Source organism: Centropristis striata, chromosome 8 (genome assembly GCF_030273125.1).
Source record: "Centropristis striata isolate RG_2023a ecotype Rhode Island chromosome 8, C.striata_1.0, whole genome shotgun sequence".
In the NCBI taxonomy this organism is placed as follows: Eukaryota; Metazoa; Chordata; class Actinopteri; order Perciformes; family Serranidae; genus Centropristis; species Centropristis striata.
In genome coordinates this window covers 23,487,644-23,511,617 of record NC_081524.1, presented here as the reverse complement: position 1 = coordinate 23,511,617, position 23,974 = coordinate 23,487,644, and the positions used below count along the sequence as shown (strand labels likewise).

Here is a 23,974-nt window from a genome sequence, read left to right as displayed (position 1 = left end):
AAATGCACAGAAAAATTAGTTAATTGAAACATGACTAATGTGTATTCTGGCCATATCTGCTTGCAGCACGCAAAGAAAACAGACCAGACTTAAAAAAAACAATTGCTGCAGATTGGCAGCTCTGCTTCACGAAGGTGAACAGCCCCGCCGGTTGACGTTGGTGCGAGAAGTTTCCAAACTAACCGGGTTGTTTTGCGGTGCTTCCACGGCCAGCATGAACCCAACATTATAGTGACACGCTTCATCCAAGACTGGAACTTTTCTAAAACTACTATTTACAAAATAATATCCAAAACTGCAATTCGGATGAATCCTAATGAATCAATCCAAGTTTATGGAAGCAGCGCAAAGCTAAGTTTTCTCTTTAGAGCTTTAGAGTTACACCATGATTCTGTGCTACAGTGAAGCTGGAAATCGGAAGCACTTTACTGCAGGACGGACATGCACTCTTTCAGTTAAAAAAAAGAAAAGTCTTCTTAATTTTTGTTTGTTGATCATGTCTCTAAAAACAGAGGCTAAAATCAGAATTCAAACAAGACTTCCTTGCTTGGTTTAAAGACGACAAGACTTTCCTGATCTTGAGCTCGTTCATGGGAAAATAAAGTGTAATTTTTGTCCACAAGAGTGACTAATATAGTTTGACTTTTCTCCTCCTCATCCACGGGCCTTCAGAGCCACCAGCACAAAGTTTCTCGGAGAAAAGTTTGGGTCGAAGAGAGGAACCAGCTGACTGTCGACACCTGCAGAAAGACGAGGCTTCAGTTAGAGCTGCAGAAAAACACAAAGTGTGATCGCAGTGTCCGGTGGCTCACCGTTCTCCTGCAGGTAGATCATCCGGTCCAGCAGCACCAGCGTCTCCACCACAGGAGCCAGCAGCAGGGACAGGCTGAAGTACACCACCACCCTGCTCTGCTGCTTCAACATCGCCTCCACCCGATCCGGGTTCAGAGCCAACCCGGGAGGCAGGCCGACCCGGACCAGACCAAGGCGGGCGTACCTGGATGTAGACAGAGGAGGACATTTTTTTTAGTTAATGAGGAGTATAAAATCCTCCAGAGCAAATTTTCCTCCATTAATTTGAAATTTTTGCACATTTTTAAATCAAAGCTGCAAGCTGGTGAGTATGATCTGACTCTCCCCGGGGGCCACATCCTTGTGAGGTTACCTGGAAATTAGAAATCAATACAACCATTGTTTTATTTTGAAGGCGATTTACGTATGTGCGTGCTTTCCACAAAAAATACTGAGTTAACTTGTTACCTTGTCAAAAACACTTATTGCTTTTTGCATAAAGTTTAGAAATTGGTGGTTTACTGCATTACATGCATGCTCTATATTGTTTTGTACTTGTGGCCCCTTGGGAAAATTAATTGCCCAACCCTGCTCTAGAGTGACGTAAAAGTGACTGTTAAGACTGACACAGAAAATCCACCGGTTGCATGAGCGTCACGTATTTGGTCCGTCCTCCACACGGCATCAACAACCACTGCGAGCATTTAAAAAGCGGTGTGCACAGTGTGCACCTTTTGTCCGACAGTGTCTACTTGCTGATTTGATCGTTTTCGTCGATATTTGCTCTCCTACCATGGGTAGGCTTCGTAGTTAAATGTCTTTTGTGTTTTTGTGTGATTTAACTTGTGTTTATTGTCGTTTCATACCTTTTATGCTATAGCCTGTGTACTTCTATTTACTGCCTAAATTACAGTTATAAGCTACGTGAATGAAAACTTGGTGTCTGTGTTTTAGTTAACAAAAGCATTTAGCTGTAATGTTGATCTAGTGATGTGAAACACGACCTGGAGTCTTCTCATGGTGTTTTATTTTGAAAAATGATCGGATTCGCTCTGCAATTTCTGTCTGACTTCCTGTCAGAACGATCCGGTCTCTGTCCAGCTTGACGCGTGCTTAAAAAGACAAAAAAAGAAAAAAAAATAGAAGCGATGCGTTATTCACGCGTTTGTTTATAATACTTCCAAACAAGTGGAGGGAGAGTACCAGGCCCACTCAGGAGACAGGAGGTGTAAACAATTTGATTGCATTTCAAAGCTCATAATGTGCCATCCTCCTTATATGCAGTGTCTTTGGTTAAACTTATAAACTCACTCTGTAAACGGTAATAGGTGGGCTTTCTTTATGGTCTGGATTCCTGCCCTGCGCAGATCCGGCCTTGTATCCCTGATGAAGGTCTCCAGCATCGCCCGGTAACAGTGCGTCCTCAGCAGCTCGCTCTCTTCTCGAAGCCTCCGTGCATAGTCCTCGATGGCGTGACACGCCCCCTCCCTCGCCTTGTAAGACAGCCGCTGTCCCGGCAGCCCCCCCACCCAGGAGCTCATCGGGTAGCCGAACTCTGAGGGAAGTGCATCCAGACCGGGAGTCTGCGGAGCTGCTACCAGTCCTGGAGGGGTGGGGTTCTCTTTGGTCGTGATTTTCATGTAGCAGCACGCCACAGAGGTGATGCCACGCACATGTGGGCAGTTGACAAAGTGGCGGAGGAGGGTGGCGCTGAGGTCACCGCAGGCGTGGAGACCGGTGAGGACAAAGTCTGGATGTAGCTGGCTGTTTTCCTCAGGATGTACACCCTCCTGACGGACAGGCTGGACACACGTGCAGCAGTTCTCAGTGGACGACTCCTCCTCAGACTCGTTTTGTCGTAAGTCCAGTGAGCGACGATCAGAATCTGCAGAACAAGACGAAGACTGGACCCCGTGAGAAGGCCTCTGATGCTCAGAGCCCCGCAGTCTCTTTTTGCTGGGTCCAAATAGAGTTTGGGGACTTTTATTGACACAATCTGCAGCACTCAGCTGCTTGATGAAGGCCTCCCATGATGCCTTGGGGTTAACCCAGCCAGCCACGTGGCGGGGAGAGGACTGCAATGCTCGGTCCAAAGAGGAGCAGCTCTAGGAGAAAGAAAGATCATCAACTGGTGTTCATGGTTTGTCTGTGTGCAAAACTGAATCTTAATCTTTTGGGAATCTGGATTGTAAGTTCGGCAAAGCACCAACCTTCTTCTGCATTTCCTTCTCCAAGGTCCACAGCAACTCTGCGTCAAATTTGGACGCTGTTGAAACCAGAGTGTGATCAGCCTCAATAGCGGTCACCGAGAGTCCGAGTCCAAAGGACAGGAAGCGAGTCAGATGACCCTGTTCAGAGCAGAGCGATGCAAAACCCTCAGTATGAAGTACTGAGTGTGTCTCTAAGCCTGATATATCGTCTTCCTCTGTGCCAGAAAGCTGACTTATTTTGTCCAAAAACTATCAAAACATCAATGAGCCACACTGCTGCACACTACAAAAACAGTGACTAGATGTTTTTCACTTAAATTACCTTAAACAAAAGAAACTTTATTTGTACAGTGTTTTTCAGCATCAACATGTACTTAAAGTATCAAAAGTAAAAGTACTCATTATGCAGAATGGACCCACTCAGATTGTTTTATGTATTCCAAATATATTATTGGATTATTATCTTTGCTGCATTTATGTTGTCTAGGTAAGGCTCATTATAACTACTTAATATACTTGTATGGGGTTTAATTTATAAACATTCAAAATCACTTTAAATTGATCATGTTTTTTATTACCTAAAAAGAAGCTAAAGCTGGCAGCTGAATGTAGTGGAGTAAAAAGTACAATATTTGCTTCAAAATGTAGTGGAGTAGAAGTATAAAGTTGCATATGTGGAAATATTCAAGTAAAGTACCTCAAAACAGTACTTGAGTAAATGTACTTAGTTACATTCCACCACTTTTGTTGACAGCTAAAATAATATAGCATCGTGTCTGACTTAACCTAGTATTTTTACTCATTTAACTTAGCTTGTTTTCCATATTGACAATCTCTCATGATATTACAGAAAACTAAAGAAAAAGCATATGCATTCAAGCTAATTCTGAGGTCTGCTGAACTGTCTACTATCAACGTTATGATAAGGTATTCTATCATTAGCCCAACAATGGGGAAATTTCCAGTGTTATAACAGCAAAAATAGAAAGAAGCATCAATAAAATAACAATAAATAGAAACAAGCAATATCAACAAGAAATAAAAAAGTATTGACACTTTAAACAAGAAATATACAATTAGGAACAATATATACAATATAGACAGACTTAACAGTTGAAATGATGTCTGGTAATAGTGTTGGAGTCTTACCTGTCCAGAGCCCACATCCACCACACTGCTGCAGGCAGTCTGCTCACAAAGTTGTTTTACCAGCTGGGATTTAAAAAGAAACAGATTCAAAACACTTACAGGAAAAGTTATTCCATGTTTTTAAATTCTCACTGAAAAGCAGAAACCATAGTAAATAATCAGTCCTGTACCGTGCCCAGCTTGCGGATCTCATGCTGTTTCTTGGGTTTGACGTGTTTCCTGAATATGTGTCCCAGCAGTGAGCTCTGGCTCTGGTTCTCCAGGAACTCCTCGGGCTTCACCGAGACGGCCGCCCCGCTGCGTTCCTGCCTGCACTCTCTGGGAAACGCCAGAGCATGAGCTGTGGCCCGGAACGCCAGGAGGGACAGAGGCCACACCGACGGATATCTGAAATGACAAGTTCTCTGTGGTTATATTTATCAGACTCAAAAACACGTTATTGTATTGTCCGATTGTCCCGATACTGATACTGAATATCGGATCGGAGGATCACTAGTTTGAACAACAGAACTTAAGAGAAAAGAGGAAGCGGACCTTTTAAAAAAAGTTTTCTCCTTTTAGAAATAAACAAGTTATTTTTGAGGACAGTTGGTGAGTCTGACAAGCACCTGAGGAGGAAAGCAGATGTATGTACTGTTTTTTTTAACTCCTTAGATCAGTAAATGTACATTATCATTTGAAATCGGTATATAGTGGCTTTATATGTGTGGTAACCATTTCCTTTTTGCTTTTCTTCCCTTATGTAGATTTTTGTCATTGATTTTTAATTTGACTTTTTCACTATATTGTTCTTTTGAGTAAGGACTTGTAAAGGACCTGATTACAATCCAGTAATCAATTAATCAGACTTTATTTGTATAGCACTTTTCATACAAGATAAATGTAACACAAAGTGCTTCACATTAAAGAGAGAGAGAGAGAGAGAGAGAGAGAGAGAGAGAGAGAGAGAGAGAGAGAGAGAGAAAGTACCTCCTGTCTCCATGTGTAGGATCCAGTAAAAGGTCTGCCACCTGTGGGTACGACAGGTCCTGTAGCACAGGCTGCCAGCGGTGGGGTAAAGTGTGCCAGAGGTCTTCAGTGAAGAATTCCTGAAGGGAAAAAACAAAACAAAGTGACAGTTACTAGAGAAATTGGTAGAGATGGAAACTTGCAGAAATTAAGCGGTGGAGGAAGTATTCAGATGAAGTAAGGTACTAATATCACACTGTGAAAATACTCTAATACAAATAAAATCCCTGCATTCAAAACCTCACCTTATCAGCAAAATCTACTGTTGAGTGTCGAGAAGAAAAGCATTCTTTTTGCAGTAAAATGTCCCCTGTCAGTGTTTTACCATTATATATGATGCTTTTGGAATATTATTCTGCTGCATTAATGTGTATGTTGCACTTAACTGCTGTTTAACCCTCTAAAAAAGGTTGTCAAAACAAGATACAGTTTATCATATAAAATACAGGTATTATCATCAAATTTGAACTTTCTGACGGCTCATGAATGAATCATAGTTTACGAAAGTTTCCATTAGAAAAAGTAACCAAAACAAAGCTTAAAATAGTGATATTTCTTTCAGAATCACATTATTCTACATGTCTCATTTAATATGTGTGCAAAAATAAAGCGTTTGACCAGATCCTTTTAAAAACATTAAATTCTGCTCCTCAGTGACATTGTGAAGCCATGATTGAGTCTGCTGAGACGAACGTGACACTTATTCACTGAAAATCTGTTTACACAGAGCAGAGAGGAGAGGGCAGGAGTGGCTTGAAACATGACAATAGTTCAATATGTAGAATATGTGAGGATCCAATTATTTATGGGCACTTGGGAAAGTGAACAAAAAAATAAATTTATCAGAGAGATTCAACTTGAGTTTTTTCTTCCTTTTTATGTCATTGTAACTGTGATATTCTACACAAAGACATGTTTGAGTTGTTCCAATGTATAGCCATGATTGTGCTGATTCCATATAATAGATATAATAGAGCTGCAGGACTTATACATTTGATATACGTCACCAAGTTACCATGGCTGTATGATGTTTTAAAACACATTTGCACAAAAAGAATTCACTCTTCTGAAACAACTAGATTGAGCAAGAAAAGCTGCAAACTAAAACAAGTCAGTCATCTATACGCACAATTATATAGGAGTCGGATACGTGGCTGTACTGAGACAGGAAAGTGGTGAGTCTCTTCGCCAGATCTCTCTGTTGTTCTGCAGAAAGGCTCGCTGTAAACATCTCCACATCTTGTGCTGCTGCCAGATGAATTGACATGGGACTTGAAGGCGAGCTAATGCTAAAACAAGTCAGTCTGTTAGGTTAAGACAAAGTGAGTCTAAAACTAATATGCTAATTAACTCACACAGCAACTTAAAATCAGCATCTATAGCGCAAAACGAGTGCTTTTAATCCCACAAATGTTTGTTGTGGTTAGCCACCAGCTAGTTAGCATTACTGTAACTTCCACATGTAGCTAGAAGGCGTTCAAGTGCTTCCCGTAAATTCAATTCTCTAGTACCGTAACAATGTACGTTAGTAGATGGTCGAGCTAGATTTGATAAATAATAAAAAAACAACAACTATGTAGCCAAATTATTATCTGTGTTTTTAGATTAATGAGTTATCAAATATTACAATTATTATTCAAGTCAATTATTTAATGTGAGGCAGTTAATACGTCAGTTAACGGTTATATTTTTAGCAGTTGTGGCTGTTCCCTGAAGGCAGCATGACCCGGATGTTGTCAGTTTGTCGTGAGCAGGAAGAAACGTGAGGTCCTCAGTGTGCTGGAGCAGGTCTGGTTTTATATGTCACAAAGTTATTTTCAGAGGTTTCCCTAATAGGGGATCTGTCGCTTTCGACCTACTATCGTCCACAAACACTCTTAGCCGAGTTTGCCGTTAAGAGACAGTCGTTTCCGGCGACCGTTAACCGCGAAGTTAGCATAGTAACGGCTCAGGAAGCGTTAGCGAGCTAACGGTGGCTAACGTCAACAGCAAGAGTCAGTTCGCAGTTTTATTTAAATTAACGAAATAATCGGCACATTAACTGAATTGTACTTGTGTTTAACGTCAACAGAGTTGTCTCACAGTAGCATGTAACCTTAAAGCACCCATACAGTAGTGTGAAATATCGACTAGATGTAAGTTGTTTCATCTCACATAAAGCTAATTAGGTTATAACTGTACTTGAATACACATTTCAGGTACTTGTACTTTACTTCAGTATTTCAGTTTTACCCCACTAGCATAAATCTAACAAAATATTTCGGTTATAACGGTGCTTGAATATGAAATTCGAGCTAACGTTTCTTATTTACATTTAATGCAATGTTATACTTTTCCTCCGCTAGTATAAAGGTAACTCCACTTGAATACACATTTGAGTGTACTTTACTATGTGTATGTGTATTTCCATTTAATGCAACTAGCATCTCAGAGACATTATTGTACTTTTTGCTCCATGTTCTTCTGACATAATGAAAGGTGTCCTTCTTATAGATTCTCACAGGACAGCAACGCTATAAACATACAGTGATCCTATAGAATAGTTTAGAAGTTAAAATAAGCGGAAAGCTAAACATCTACAGCAGCTAAAAGCAACATTCAAATTAAAAACATTACAAACATATTTAAAAACATTGACGGAGAACAGTTAACTGCATAGTGAGTGCTATTGCTTTTCATATATTGGATCATTTTCACATTTATTGATACTTTTATTTCAGTGTATGATTTGAAGACTTCTTCCACTATTGTGTTAAATTTCAAAGTTTTGTAATGAAAATCCACCTGTAGTAGAAAATGTTATAGAGAAAATGTATTAGAGCAAATGTCAAAATTTTAATGAAAAAATTGATGAAGATTTCGTGTTCAAGTGACCCTTTTAAATTCTTGCTCTAGCTTGCCAGCGGGTGCAAATCAAGACAAGGTTTGACAATGTTGTGTTTGTTTTGCAGGATGAATGCAGATCTGTGCAGCTGCTTTGAGGAAAAATTACTTCTGCTGGCCTGCAGCCAAAACCATGTCTGACATTGTGATCAATATAAGCCACTCTGATGAGCCTGCACAGGAGAGAACTCCTGCAGGAAACCAAAAGAGAAGAAACAAGCGGTTTCGTAAAAGAATGCGGGATTTTGAGCACAAGGGCTTGATGGAAGGCCGACATAAATACAACCACAAAATGGGACATTCCAGGTATGACCCGCCTCCACACCCAAATGGAGCGTCTGCAAAGTATCCATCACTTCCCACTTTTACACACAACAGAAGTTTACCTCGTCCAAGCAGCACAGCCGGTGCTTCACACTGTAGCTCCAAGCCTTCAACGTCCTCACACAGCCTGCCTTCCTTCCCTGCCTCTATGAACAACAGAGGCAGCTGTGAACAGCTAAAAGGGCCTATGAACACGAATCCAATGACCACTACCCACCGCCCCTCAGCGTCAAGCAGCCAGAAACCCAGCACTGCTACAGCGTCAGCAGGAATCCCCACAAAGTACCTCGCTATTGACTGTGAGATGGTGGGCACGGGACCAAAGGGGAGCATCAGCCAGCTCGCTCGCTGCAGCCTTGTGTCCTATGACGGAGACGTGGTTTACGATAAATTTATTAACCCTTCTATGCCTGTCACTGACTACCGCACCCGATGGAGTGGCATCCGGCACAGGGACCTCATCAATGCCATGCCGTACTCTGAGGCCAGGAAGGAGGTGAGGAAATCATTGCAACAGGTCACTTTTTTTATTTTTCAAATATATTTTTCTTTATCTGTCACCTCTGAGCAACCTCCCACTGCAGAAACATATTGAAAAAATATTCAATATGCTTTTATTTCCACTGTTCTTTGCCTCCACTGTCCAGTTATTTAATTATATATTTGATTCATCATTTGTTCCGTAATATGCCAGTGAACAATACATTTCACAATTTCCCAAAAGCCCAAGGTGAAACTCAAATGGCTTGTTTTGTCCAGCTTACAATTCAAAACACAAACATATGCAAATTCTTATCATGTAAAACAGAGAAAAGCAGCAAACATTCAAAACTGAGAAGCTGAAACTACCAGATATTTTGCATTTTTGCTTTATAAACCACTCAGAGTTGGTATTTAATTTTCTGTCCATTAAAATGTGATGTAACATAACAACAAGGATGACCCGAACAAACGCAGCAGCAGTCACTCGTTTATGAATCAGTCAATAACAGAAATGTTTGTTTTTAATTTAATTCATTGATATGGTAATTAACAGATTATATTGACTTTGCAAACCTTGCACCAAAAAAAGTGTTTATCTGCTGTTGTTTCTCAGTTTGTCCTTTTCTGTTTAACCTCGTGTCTCTATTTTTGTCTTGTGGGACAACCGTCATCATGTTTTATTCAAAATTGCGCTGCATAAAGAAACAAAGAACACAGGGTTAGTCTTGCATGCTAATATTTAAAATTCATATTAGGCTTCCAGTGTCGTCTTCTGCTGAAAAGTGAGGTTTGTCATTGAATACAGCTAAAGTTGAACAGTCTGGAAAACTTGGACTTTATTATCATTGCTCAGTTATTGTTTGTTTGTAGTTTTTTGTTTTTGAATTCTCCGTTTACAGGTTGATTTATCAGCTTAGTTTTCTGACACAAATATATCAGATGTGTTCCTGTGAAACAACAGCCTGTTTCACTATGAAAATGAATTAAAACTGTGGGTGCAGTCAGCCAAATCAACTTAAGTTTGGCTAACTAAAGTTTGCCTAAACTTAAAATGGTTCAGGAAATATGTCCACCTGTTACAGTCCACTAGTTGCAAGGCCTTTAAAACATCAGTTCAACTCTGCAACGCAATTGCATTCAACACAAAAAAAGATTTAAGTACATTTCTGGTTGGGTTATTTCATTTCAGAATTTAAACTTGGCAGTCTACTGTACAGACTTGATGAGTTCAGTGAGTGAACGTGTTCTCTGTTGGCAGATACTGAGGCTGCTCATGGGGAAGGTGGTGGTTGGCCACGCCATCCACAATGACTTCAAGGTCCTTGGCTACTCTCACCCCAATGCCTTGACCAGAGACACGTCTCGAATCCCTCTGCTCAACCAGAAGGCTGGCTTTGCTGTGAATGAGTGCGCCTCGCTGAAGAGACTCACCAAGGCCATCTTGAACAAAGACATTCAGGTAGGCGGAGCTCTACAAGCCTCACAAAATGTATGTAACACTTGCCCAGCCCTACCCAGCACAAAAATGAACCACATTAAAATCTTTTCAAGATTCAAGAAGTTCAAGAACATTTAAGGTTTTTTTTTTCCTGAAAAAGCATTAAAGAAAGTTGCTGAAATGCACTTTAGTCCTGAAGGAATCAAAAGTCAATGACAGAAAGAAACTGCAGCTTAAAGGGAAAATTTTCACAAAGGACTTTGTGAAAAGGAATGTTTTGAGGTGCTTTTTGAACATGGGTAGGGACGGAGCAGAGCGGACATGGAGTGGCAGAGTATTCCAGAGTGTGGGAGCATTTACAGAGAAAGCCCTGTCCCCAAAAGTCCGCAACCTGGTGCGGGGGATGGCCAGCAGGTCCTTGTCAGAGGACCGCAGGGAGCGTGACTGAGTGTAGGGGTGGAGGAGATCTGTGAGGTATTGTGGTGAGAGTCCATGGAGTGATTTGTAGGTGAGCAGGAGGATCTTGTAGGCGATGCGTGACTTGACAGCTTTAACAGCTGGAGACATGAACTAATAATAATAAGTGTTTTCTCTGTTTAACAAACTCCTGCACATGACTAACAACCTGCATTCTGTATTTATACTGTGAACTGTGTCCTGCTCAGGGACATGAGAATGCCTGATAAATTCATTATTTAATATCCCAGAACATGATTGTGTTGAACTCCGGCGTATGTTTTATTAGGTTAGATGATTAAGGGAAATGTAAATGATGTCACTCAGAGCAAACCTACACTCAGGAATGATCAGCCTCACGTGGGACTGAATGAAAATGACAAACGATGTAAAAGTGTTTAATAACAAATCACGAAAGGGAAAAAGCTTCTAGAACAATCTTTCTTTACATTAGTATAAATGTAGAATGAGGATTGTGGTCTCTTTGTTGTTTAGACCCACAACAAAACGGATTTTTGACTACATGGCGAATCATAAATAAGAAAAAACAAAAACAAAACTGAGTTTAAGCTGTGATCTGTCTTCACTCCGGTATGAAACTACAGCGAGGTTGCGATGTATAAGATCAGTCCGATCAGTTGCAGCGTCTAATCAATAACAGATATCCAGTCAGGGGGCGGGGCCACCTGTAAAAGACTTCCGCATAGGATGCTCTCATGTATCCTCTCTCATGGCTCCTCTGATTTCCCTCCTCTATCCTCTATCCTACGAGCACAAATAAGAACTTTGGGATGGTCGTAAAGATGGCGCACACGGAAGAAACATCCGATTCAAGCGAGGATAGAGGATAGAGGAGACATAAAAAAAGAGACTTGGGAGAGGCCCATGATGAAGACAAGCTGCTGGAGTTCAAAGTCACTATCACAATGAGGAAGAAAGGTGATTTAAGCGATTTTGAACGTGGCACGGTTGTTTGTGCCAGATGGGCTGGTCTGAGTATTATGCACTCCAGAGACACAGAGAATATCGTCAACAACTGCAGGCATCATTCACACTATATATTTAACTTAGACATATAGAAATAAGGTTGAGTTGAGAGCAGGTTTTAGCTGAAGTGTTAAAAAATGTCTCCAAAGTGACGTAAAACTCTCTTTTGTCCTCAGACTGGGAAGAAGGGCCACTCGTCTGTGGAGGACGCCAAAGCCACCATGGAGCTTTACAGAGTGGTGGAGCAGGAGTGGGAGAGGAAACTGGCCAGCTAGTGCCAGCTCTGAAGAGAAAACATGGAAATAAACTGAGTTCAAACGGACATTTTTGCGTGGCAGGTATGTGGTTTGGACCGACTGCTGTCCTGTTGACGTGTGAATGAAGGTGCCAGGAAGACGATACATACTGGAACATGCTTCCAACATCTGAGTTTTAAAATGTTACAAAACTATGGGAGAAGAATATAACAACTGTGGGGTCAGGCACTTTGCACTGACCTTCAGTTTCAGCAGTTCTTTCTCAGGGTATGCATTGAGTTCAAAGGTGCTCCTGCCACTAGGGGGCAGTCATGTATTCATTCCAACAACAGCAGTACATCATTGATCCTCATAATCCTGTACACCAAACAATGGTTCTAAGTTTCCACAAAATAAGTGTTTTTAAACCTGAAGCCAAACTTCAGTCTTTTCATTTTATAAGATCATGTTCGTTATCCTCAAGTGAAAAATTGAGACAAAATACTTTCATATTGTTCAGCTTTGATGCAACCAGTGATGTTGTTCAGGGAGGTGGCCAAAGTTTTTGAAATGCTGAGGTCATTGGCCCTGCATGTGGCTTTTTATAGAAAAGAAATGTTTTAGAAAAAAAAATTGTTTTAAAAGAAGGCACTGTTAAAGTAGTTGAAGTATATTTGCCCCCAAAAAATAATACTTATTTTGGATCAGGAGGCCTAAAATTAAAAAAAAGTTTCACTATAATAATACTTTAAAGTTTTCCCTGACCCCCACATCATGACCTCAGCGGTAGCTACATCCCTGATGTTATTGATGACTGTCTTTATAAAACTCCTGCTTGTCACAGTGGCCGTCACAGCCACCATCCAGGTGTTAATCTGACCTCTTTTTTTCCAGTCAGTTGATGTAAGTCTGCTGTTTGGGAATGTGGAAGTGCTCGTACAGTCTCCTATGCAACGTCTGACTGAGTTTAGCTGTCTGCTGCAGATTCAGCTCGGTGCTTAACTTCAATAAATCATTACCACAATCATCTTGAGGTGTTAGAATAATTTCTGTAATGAGGCCCACATCACTGAGGTGACTTTCAGCTTTGTACCACTGTCTGTGCTGCATTTCAGAGATCCAAATCATTTGTTTTTTCTTCTTATTCCTACAGTTGGATGCTTGAGCTTTACTCTGCATAATGTGTATGTGCAGCATATGACAACAGACAACTTTTTTTCCATTGATCTGCTTAAAGTGGAAGGTTTCGTTTCTCTGTGCTTATTGAAAATCTGATTTAAGGGCATGATTTGTGACATCACCAACATTTTGAAAGAACTCATAAAAGCCAGATGTAGAAACTTAAGTGCTATTTAGAATGATGTAGAGGCTGTATCTGCCTTTTTAAAGACTTAAATGTGGAAATTTTTCTCTTCGCTGAAAAAACGGGATCAGACATATTATTGTTCCAAGCAGGCTATTTCAATAAACATCTCAGTACAACTGAAGCGGATCTCCAGGTAAGCATTTCACTTTTATTCTGTCCATCCTGCACATTACTGTCATGTCAGCTAGACAAAACATTCAGTAGCCAGTTCATTACGTACTCAGAGGTGGGGGTTTTATATGTTGAAGGCAGAAAATCAGCACCTCTCCGAAACGGTTTCAACAAAAACTGAACACTATCACCTTCATGACAGTATATTTATTCAGTAGCTCAGTGTACTTAATAAACTTGCAACCAATACTGTTTATCATGTTGTGATACAAGACATCACCTGACATTTTACCTAAAAGTTTATATGTGTACTTTCTTGTTGTTAAAGGCTGGATTATAAACGCTTCAGCTGATTGAAATGAACAATTTGTTTGGTTGTATTCTTCACATTAATTATGGCTGTGATGAAAATGATCTTGTGCGTATATTTCCTCTGAGAGTACCAATGTTCTGTTTTTATAAAGGCCAAAATAGGATAATTTAACTGGACGTTGTTGCTGAAATTCCTACAACAAATTTGGCTGGATGACTTTGAGACAGTAAAGAAGAAAAGTCTTTGTTTCAGCTGGTTGCATTCAGACAACATTTATTATTTGAGAACCTTCGCATCTTAAATTAAAAGAAGGGTTAAGGGGTAATAGTCTGCATCCATACTTGCAAATTTGAGACGTTGTATTTGGGTACAGCGTTGTTGAGTTAAATGCTCAATGCCAGTATGCTCACAGTTAGCAGTTAAGATGTTAAACATGTTAGTTGATGTGTTAACATGCCAACATTAGCACTTAACTCAAAGCACGGCTGATGGGAATGCCAGTAGTTTTGGTCATAAACCTAGAAGTATATTTGAAATGTCTACTTGAACATGAATTTCTAAATATGTTGCTGCAATTAATTTGGTAGAAGTTGAGATCTAACTAGGTAACTGAAGACGTTGGTGTGCTGGTGGTCCTCTGAGGATCATGAATATCTGTGCCAAGCTTCATGGCAACCTCTCCAATATGTGGTGAGATACTCTGGAGGAAAGTGACATTGTGAACCCTAGAGCCATGTTATTAACATTGCTTAAAAAATGTTCATCTTTCCTGCTATTGTTTTTTTTAAAATATCACTTCAGCTTTGGTAAGTACAAAAAACATTTTGTGATCTGCCACGTCCTAAAATCTCATGGATCAAATGTTTGACTTGTCAGGTGTTTTTATGTCTCGGTCCTCAGCTCATGGACCTTTCTGTCAAAGGCTAACTCTGGCTCCACTTTTGCATCCTCTGGCAAAGCATTTTTCCTTAAAGGTGAGCTATCAGCACTATTTCCCTGCTGTGAATTCAACACCTGCTCATTAATTATACAATGTGCCATCCTTTCCTAAAAATAGCCACAACGAGGAAGAAATGCACCAAAAACTCTAGAACTTTTTCATTTAAAATCAGGCAGAATGAAAGTACAAGGCTCAAAACACTTTAAAGAAGGTGTTGTGAGCATCTGTGCAGGTCTAAAAGAAAAAAAAAAAAAAGATTTCAAACAAAATCGTGCCAGAGTTTTACTGGTAGAATGAAGCGAGTGAGAGGTGTCCTGAGGTAAAGACAAGTCCTGTGTCTGTTCTTTGTCTGCCATCCAAAGCGGCAGTTGAACCCCCCAGTATGACCACAGAGGATGCCAAAGCATCCGATGGTCACAGTCTAAGTAGCTGGCAAAGCAGGCAGTGGAATCCCCTGTGCTAGAAATACTTTAGCTGTGAACTCCACAGCGTTTTAGGTACTCAATAGAAAACAGGAATAGAAACCACACAGCTGAAATCTGGAAGCACGGTCGGAAAAAAAGGAGAGTGGGCTTCAGATAATTAAGTTTTTGTTAACACAGAAAGACAAAGTTTTATAGAACCTTTGAATCTGTTGTGCAGCTTCATCACTCTGTTTAAAAAGTGTTCAGTGAATCGTGTAGTACTAATAGATCACCCAAATTGCTAAATTTTCTCGCTTAAAGCAACAAAAATGTTAATTTAATGGTTATGAAATGGTCCCAGTTTAATACTGATGCCTAAATATGACCTACATGAACAAACAACAAGCAAGAAGATTGGCTATTTCTGTATTTGTATTCTCAGTTATTCTTAGTTTTCCCTAATGCCACCAGGTCACTAGGTACGGTTCCAAACAGAAATGTACATGCAGAACGGACTAGCCATTAGAGCACAAGATCTTTATTTCCAGAAATGTATTTAATCCTAGAGGTCGCAGCAGCTTATTTTTTACACAGTGAGAAATGCCCTCACTGCAATGAATTGGCTACTACAGGGACTAATATCCCACATGAATCCACAAGAGTCTCAGCTTTCCACTGATACCCAGTTCATGTAATTCAAAGCCTGTTTAGGGACCCCAGTGTGCACAAATATTCAAATGTGTGAGAAAAACTTAAACTGCATGTTGTCAGCATAAAGTTGACTTGTATGTAAAGAGGAGGCTTGAGGAAACTCATAGAGCCCATTTTCATTCATGGCACCAGAGGTCACATGGCTGATTTAAAAGTCAGCAAGCCAAAGTGTTTAGCAAAAAAACAACAACCTAACTTTAAAGCACTATTTCACCAACTTCCCAACATGGTATCCTGACATGCTTGGTACCAATGGATTCCTCTCATACTCACAAACTCAGTTTCATGTTTTCTCTTTTAAGCTGGCACTAGCCGGACAGTTTCCTCTTCCACTCCTGCTCCACCACTCTGTAAAGCTCCATGGTGGCAATGGCGTTGAGGGCCCTTCCTCCCAGTCTGAGGACACAAGAGAGTTTTGTGTTAAACACTTCAGCTAAAACCTGCTCACAACTCCACAGGATTTCTTCCTAAAAGGAAAAAATCCCTGATGTTCAACCGTATCTCCAACTATCAGTATCTTCTCTATAACCTTAAAATTGAACCTGCTGAAAATAATGTGATGGCCCCCGGCAGGCTGTTCACATGCAGGTTCAATCCAGACAGCACCCTCCAGGTCTGAGCAGTGAAGCAAACGGGATGTGCCTTCAGTCTGCAGTCTTTAAAAAGTCCAGCAGGGGTTGGCAACAGTGGTTGCAAAAGCACTCCGGTCCTATCCATCTCAATACAAAATGAGATGACTTCTCACTTGATTTATTACCTCAGAAAAAATTCTCCTGGAAACATTAATTATTAATCGCTGGTTTCAATTCTTCAAGACAATTAGGTGTTAATGTTCAAATAATGGTCCCATTTAGAAGAAGTTAGATGAAAAAGCTGAGTATGATTTAGGGCGTGGCTACCTTTGATTGACAGGTGGCTAACGAAGCGAGCTGTCATCAGGAGAGAAGCAGAACAATGTGTATCCACGCCACTGTGGACATCTTAATCCGTTATTATGAGTGTTTTTAATGTGTAAAACCTCCCAAAACACATGTGTGGTGCTCTGCACAACATGGAACCAAATCCAGAATCCTCACAACTTCTTTAGCCAAAGAGCAGTTTTCACTAAACTGACTGGGTGCCATCTTTGTGTCCAGTATCCAGACCTCTGCACACAGACGTGATTGTCAGCTTGTCCATCTCGAACATTTAAGAACACTTCCCTTAAAGCGTTCTGAGGCCTTTAGTCCTCGTGAAGACCGTCACTCACAGTTACCTTGGACCTCCTCAGCCTTTGGGTCACGGACAAGGTGGAGGAAAAAATACTGCAAAGCAACATGTGATTTAAGTCGAGCTTATCCCATACTGCTTATCCCTCCCTAAATCTCCTTGTGCATGGGCAATAATGTGAATAATTTGATTTTATGCCCTGTTATTAGCTCCATAAGTAAAAGCCAGAGGTTTAAAACCAAAAGAGGCTTTGGATTTTCGTCTGTTGGTGTGTTAATATGTTAAAAACAAGATTTTCTCCTTCATATTTGAGGGCGAAAAACAAATGAAAATGAGAAACATCTTTTAGCTCTCTGATCCTTTTTTTACAGTGTAGATTGTTGTTAAATTCACTTTGATATTTGATTTAAAAACTGTTCTTGACATTTGAAAAGAAAGAAGATTAGGTGTTCACCTGCTGTATTAATAAGTTCCTGCAGTACATGAAAGAAGGCCGTCGGTCTCATTAGGCAACACACTATGGATTACGTTACTTCTCGGGTCAAGTTATTGGGAGCTTGACTCTGCAGATTACCCTTTTCATACACATCATGTTAGTCACGGTCCAGCAATAGCCATATGTGTATAATTCGTCTTTTATTACCGACTGCAGAGCCAGCAGGAATTTGTCCATTTTGCACATTGGTAGTTAACCTCCCTCTCTTTCTCACACACACACACACACACACACACACACACACACACACACACACACACACAGACACACACACACACACACACACACACACACACACACACACACAGCGAGCAGTGAGGGACAGAAGCACGTTTCATATGTGGAAGCATTTCACTGTTATGTATGAAAGTCTCTGTGTTGTATATTTGGGACAACAGTTAGCTTGGACAGAAGTTTCAGCCTAAGTTCAGCCTAAGTAATACAACATGTTTTAACCCTCTGAACCCTATCAAGCTGTTTCAGGGTGTTTCTTTTTTTTGCTCTTTTTATATTTCTCCTCACTGTTGCCTTTTATTTCACTGCACTATATAAAATCTATAATTCCTGCAGCTCTCTGAGTCACTCACTAGCCATGATTGTGCTGATTCTAAACATGTCTTTGTGTAGAATAACGACATAAAAAAGACAAAATGCAAGTTGAAATTCTCTGAAATTATGATTTTTACGAAAGGAAATTATATATAAACCCTTTTCCAAGAGCCCACATGTCATGAATGTTGAGAGGGAAAATTGGTTCTCCACATTCTACATATTGAAGTATTATCATGTCTACAGCCTCTCCTGTCCTCTCCTCTCTGCTCTGCATAAACAGATTTTCAGTGAATATTGGTCATGTGACCATTCACAGTGTCGCTGAGAAGCAGAATTTAATGTTTTTAACAAGATCTGGTTTGAGCAAACGCTTTATTTTTGGACATGTTTTAAATGAGGCATGTTGAATGAAGGGATTCTGACAGAAATATGATTTTAAACTTTGTTTTGGTTACTTTTTCTCACAGAAACTTTCCTATCCTATCTGTTCAAGGACCCTTGGAAAGTTCAAATTTTGATAATGCCTGTTTTTACAGTATCTTTCTTTTATAAACCGTGTATGTGTTGGCAATTCTCTAAAGAAAACTTTTTATCCTGGCAGTTCATAGGATTCAAGGGTAGATTAATCCAACAAGACCAAATACATTTTCTGCTGTTTTTAATTCCTTCCCCACTTTAAGATTCATAGCACTAGCAGATTGCTTTATCCAGAGATCCTCTAATCAATATTTATGATGAGTTTACCATCTATGAGTTGCTGGCCATCAGATGGGTTATGTTTGAGAAGTTGACTTGAAACCTGCTGATTTTTAAACCTTCCTCTTGAAAACCTTGTACTGATGTATGCTAATGTTTTTCTTTAATATGTAATTGTTAAGTTACTGTTGTTGTTAAACATGACACTGAAATGCAGAAAACATAACATCCAACTATAACCATTTTGAAAAAGACAAAAGCAACATCCATTTTTATTATGAGTAGTCTTGCACCAGTGTTCTCACAGCCTTTCTTCCTTTTGATGCTTCATCACACACTCTGCAGCTCTTCAGCCCCTTTTAGCTTATTATTTTGGTAAATTTACTGTACTGTTCAGACTCATTATTCTCATTAAAGCTCTGATAAATCCACTGTACACTACCTGCACAGTAGCAAACAGCAGACAGACACAGTCAGTGAACAAAGTGGAGCATTTAGCAGCTGAAGATACAGAGTTTATTTGGAATTGTACAACCGACACTGTAAAGAATAAAATTAAAAATAATAAAAAAGTCTGGCAGCAAAAGTTGCCCAACACTGACTGCCAAATAACTGTAAATAACTAAGTTATTATGCAGGTAATTCTTTAAATATACGGATAATATACAGTAGTTATTATACAGATATTTTTGATTTAAAAAAACAAAAACTTAATGGTCTTGAATGTTACCTTACAGTCAATTCTATGATAAAATCATACACCATGTAAAACGAAGGCAACATTCTGTTATATTTCCAGAAAATGTTACTCTTAATGTAAAAGAAAATGTTAAAATAAAATCAAAGAGTGAAAAGTCAAATAACAGTTTGACAGTTTTTTATTTTTTACAGATGATTTATTTCAAAATATGCATACAATAGGTATTCTACAGATATCTTTTTTAAAATACAGTTTACATATATTATGCATATTATGAAATAAAATATCTTTAAATAACTTAGGGTTATTTACTGTTATTTGACATTAGCAATATTTGAGTTTTACTGTTTTTTTTAATGTTTTTTTCTTTTTTTTGTTACATTAAAAGTTTTAATTTAAAGACCATTAAGCAATTGAATGATACTGTGAAAAACAATTTCAATTATGTTTGATACTTTTAATCATAGTAATTTAGCTTTTCTATGGCATTTGCACTTAATGTGGAAAAAAACAGAAAACCCTGTTAAATAATACAGTAAATTGTAACAAACACTGTTATATACATGATAAATTATTATTTTTTTTATAGTGTGCTTTTCAGTTACTTACAGAAAATGTAAAACCCTTCTTCCCCATTTGTTCACCTCTCAGTCTGTCCTACCTCAGCAGGATTATGATTTTCCAGGCAGCAGCAGCAGGAGGAGGAGGAGGAGGAGGAGGAGGAGGAGGAGAAGGTGTTGGTCTTTTAACACTGCCCTCAGCTCAGTTTCTCCTCTCTTCACCTCCTCTCCTCTCCCCTCTCTCCCTCTACTCGCTCCCGCACTAGCTGGAGAGGCAGCTGAAGGACTTTTCGGTCAGAAAATACACACAGACAAAACCATCCGACCTGCACCTGCCTGCTGGCTCAGCGAGGACAGCGACAACTTCTGCAGAGCTGCCCGGAGAGTTGATCCTGGTGAAGATGAAGTAAGTCCATTCACATGTGTCTCACATCATTAGACAATAATTAATCATTCTGGTCGCGATTTCTCATTCGGTTTGCCTTTTTTGTGCACGGATTTGCTTTATGGGCAGTAAAAGCGTCAAGCTTTTTGGATCTTTTAATAACCTATTAATTAATGCATTAATAATATATGCGTGATTAGGCTGCACACATTCAGATACAAATTAACACTGACAGCAGATTCTACCGGCTGCAGCATCACTGAGTGTTTCCGAAGTATTCTAATTACTTTATGATCCAAGTAGAAGTAGTCAGTTATGGAGGAACTGTTCAGATCCTTTATATAAAATTAAACACTTCAAGAATCCTTCAGTAAAAGTATGTCAGTATAATCAGGAAAATGTATCTAAATTTGTGAAAATAGAGAGAAATGGCGTCACAGTTACCCAAAGTGACACCTTTACTATGTTTGTTTTGCCCAAATCTTAACATTATTACTATTACTATATGTTAACATTATTCATATTATTTAACGGAAAAGCAGCAAATCTCCACGTTTGTGAAACTGGAACCATAAAATGTTTTTACATGCTGATTATCTAAATAGTTTTTTCTTCACGTTTTTAATTCACTTTTTTAAGTAGCTAAAGCTGAGAGATAATCATAAGATGTGAAGGTGTCAGTAATATAATATTTTCCTGTGAGATGTGGCTGAGTGGAAGTACATATAAGGTGAATAGAAACATTCAAGTAAAACAGAATTAGGCTACCTCAATACCTCAAATGAGCTATTAAAGACTACTTAAGATATTTGTAAATTATACATTGTCAACCAATTCTAGAAATGAAAATCTAGAAAATTAAGAATAAATATTAAAAAATGAATAGCTAAATTGACATCAGTATCAATGGATTGCTGACCATTTAAATAATAAAGAAAAGAAAAAGCTAAATCAACATTAGTATCAGTCAATGTCTGGACATTTAAATAATTAATAAGTAAAAAAGAAAATAACTAAATTAATTTCAGTATCAGTTGATTGCTAACATTAAAATAATGAATGAATAAAAATAAAATAAATAGCTAAATTAACATCAGTATCAATGGATTGCTGACCACTTAAATAATAAAGAAAAGAAAAAGCTAAATTAACATTAGTATTAGTCAATGTCTGGACATTTAAATAATTAATAAATAAAAATATAATAAATAACTAAATGCACATCAGTATCAGTTGATGGCTGACCATTTAAATATAAACAAATATAATTAAAGCATTTCAAAATCACCCCAAGCATATTTTTTTGTAAAAAGTAAAAATAAATATTTTTATATTGATGGATATTACACAACATACATTATATGGACAAAAGTATTTGGCCACACCTGTTAATTACTGAATTCAGTTCTTTCAATCAGACCCTTTGCCACAGGTGAATAAAGTCAAGCATCTCGCCATACAGTCTACATTTGCAAACATTTGTGATGCAACATGGGTTGTTCTGAAGAGCTCAGGGACTTCAAGCATGTAACTGTGATAGGACGCCACCTCTGCAATAAAACGGTTTGGGAAATTTCATTCCTGCTGGATATTCCATGGTCATCTGTAAGTGATATTATTAGAAAGTGGAAGCATTTAAGAACAAAAGCATCTCAGCCAGGAAGCAGAAGACCATGTAAAATCACAGAGCGGGGTCAACACTTGCTAAGGCTCATAGTACGTAAAAGTCACCAACGCTCTGCTGATTCCAGAGCTGAAGACTTCCAAACTTCCGCTGGCATTAATGTGAGCACAAAAACTGTGCGGCGGGAGCTTCATGAAAGGGTTTTCCATGGCTGAGCAGTTGCACACAAGCCTTACATCACCAAGTCCAATGCCAAGACTGGTTTGCCAGTTGGTCGAGTCTGGGTTTGGTGGATGCCGGGAGAACGTTACCTGCCTGACTGCATTGTGCCAACTGTGAGGTTTGGTGGAGGAGGGATAATGGTATAGGGCTGTTTTCATGGTTTGGGCTGGACCCCTTATTTCCAGTGAAGGGCCATGTTAATGCTTTGGCATAACAAGACATTTTGGACAATGCTATGGTTCTAACTTTGTGGCAACAATTTGGAGAAGCCCCTTTCCTCACCTCCCTTTCCACCTTGTCCAGCACACAAAGCAAGGTCCCTAAAGACATGGTTTGAGGAGTTCAGTGTGGAAGAACTTGACTGGACGCACAGAGTCCTGACCTCAATCCCAACAAGCACCTTTTGAGATGAACTGGAACGGAGATTGCGAGCCTCATATATGCTCTACAGAATGAATGGGCACAAATTCACAGAAAAAGAATCCGAAATCTTGTGGAAAGTCTTCCAAGACGAGTGGAAACTGTGATAGGTGCAAAAGGGGGACTAACTCCACATTAAAATTTATGTTTTTAAATAAAGTGACATTGCAATCCCAGTTGGTATAATGGTCAGGTGTCCGAATACTTTTGTCTGTATGTCCAATATATCTGTCAGGCTCTTTTAGAAGTGATAATAAAGGGATGCATTTCTGAATTTCGTATCACACACCTGTTCCTATTATAGCCGTAAACACTTTTCACTCTAATTGGTTTTGGTGAGCCAGTGGGGGCAGCAGGTCCTGCAGGTCTCTGAGGCTGTTGCACAGTTTGTCTGTATCTTCAGAAGATGTAGCTTCAGCCGAGATGCAGAAAGATCAGAAAGTTTCCTCTGAAATGTGACTCAAACTAAATAATGAGTGTGGACCAATGCTGTGTTCGCTCTTGTGTTTTTTTCTTGTCACCCTGTCTGAGGTATAAGCCCTTAAATCTCACAGCAATTCTGCTTAATCAGCTTGAGGCACGCAGACAACAACACACACACACACACTCTCTCACACACACATACACCAGAGTCTTGTAGCTTATGCTTTTTGTCACTTCTTTATAAGATTTGCCCTCACACACAGCTAGTAAGACATGGCTGCAGCTGCTCGAGGCCGACTCGTTCCAAATCACTCACGTCTCTCTCGGCACTCAGTCATGCTGTACGGACTCTCTTTCTTCCTCTCTGCCACTCTTTTCTCTGAGAGGTCTCCGTTGCTTCCAGCCCTCCCCGGCTGCTCCTTGCTTCCTGTCAGATTGTGTCTGTCAGGGGGGGGTTCGGGTTGCCCCTGGAGATGGGCAGACCGAGTCATTCGAGGTAGCGCGATGTGGGGCTGGTTGGTCGGCGTGATGGAGGAGCTGCAGAGGGGGCAAAAGGGTAACGGCTGCGGCGGTCCCTTGCTGTGAGAAAGCAGAGGGGTACAGCGCAGGGGGAAGTGGTGGCGTCAGGTTGGTCCAGTGAAGGCTCAGCGAGCAGCTCATTCTCACACCAGAAAGACAGAAGCAAAGAGAGGCAGCTTTGTGGGCTGTGAAAGACTCTGAGAGTCCAGGAAGTTCAGGTCACGTGGTTCCTTCACATTTATTGATTGTGAATCTCTAATTGAATCTATTCTGGTCTAACTTTCAATATGTGGCATTCACTCCTGAGCGGTTTGGTCCTCTTGAAGCGAACTCTTGTGTGTTTTGGCAGATAGTCTG

The 23,974-nt window shown here is 39.7% G+C and overlaps 3 protein-coding genes across 9 annotated transcripts in view; 2 read left to right on the top strand and 1 right to left on the bottom strand.

The window, feature by feature from the left end:
- Positions 1-400: 400 nt before the first annotated feature.
- Positions 401-6,426, bottom strand: mettl25b (methyltransferase like 25B). The gene is made up of 8 exons (XM_059339810.1): positions 6,289-6,426; positions 5,121-5,239; positions 4,322-4,538; positions 4,152-4,214; positions 3,003-3,140; positions 2,104-2,897; positions 813-997; positions 401-740 (listed from the first exon to the last, which is right to left on the bottom strand). Exons 1-8 carry the CDS (start codon positions 6,424-6,426, stop codon positions 655-657), a joined length of 1,740 nt encoding a protein of 579 aa, XP_059195793.1. The 3' UTR covers positions 401-654.
- Positions 6,233-12,994, top strand: isg20l2 (interferon stimulated exonuclease gene 20-like 2). Of its 6 annotated transcripts, XR_009394817.1 has the most exons (5): positions 6,233-6,334; positions 8,111-8,862; positions 10,108-10,308; positions 11,907-12,068; positions 12,861-12,994. XR_009394817.1 is itself a non-coding variant. In XM_059339811.1 (4 exons), exons 2-4 carry the CDS (start codon positions 8,116-8,118, stop codon positions 12,003-12,005), a joined length of 1,047 nt encoding a protein of 348 aa, XP_059195794.1. In that variant the 5' UTR covers positions 6,233-6,334; positions 8,111-8,115; the 3' UTR covers positions 12,006-12,994. The 6 variants fall into 6 exon arrangements, 5 of the variants coding, with proteins under 5 accessions (XP_059195794.1, XP_059195796.1, XP_059195797.1 ...); XM_059339811.1 differs by having other exon boundaries at positions 11,907-12,994; XM_059339813.1 differs by having other exon boundaries at positions 6,322-6,457; positions 11,907-12,994.
- A 7,262-nt stretch (positions 12,995-20,256) lies between these two features.
- The window catches only part of bcan (brevican), a 34,117-nt gene continuing 30,399 nt past the window's right edge, over positions 20,257-23,974 (top strand). For both annotated transcript variants that reach the window (XM_059339156.1, XM_059339155.1), the window contains exon 1: positions 20,257-20,430. In XM_059339156.1, the coding sequence (XP_059195139.1) occupies positions 20,426-20,430 (5 nt within the window). In that variant the 5' untranslated portion in view covers positions 20,257-20,425. The remainder of the gene's footprint in view (positions 20,431-23,974) is intronic.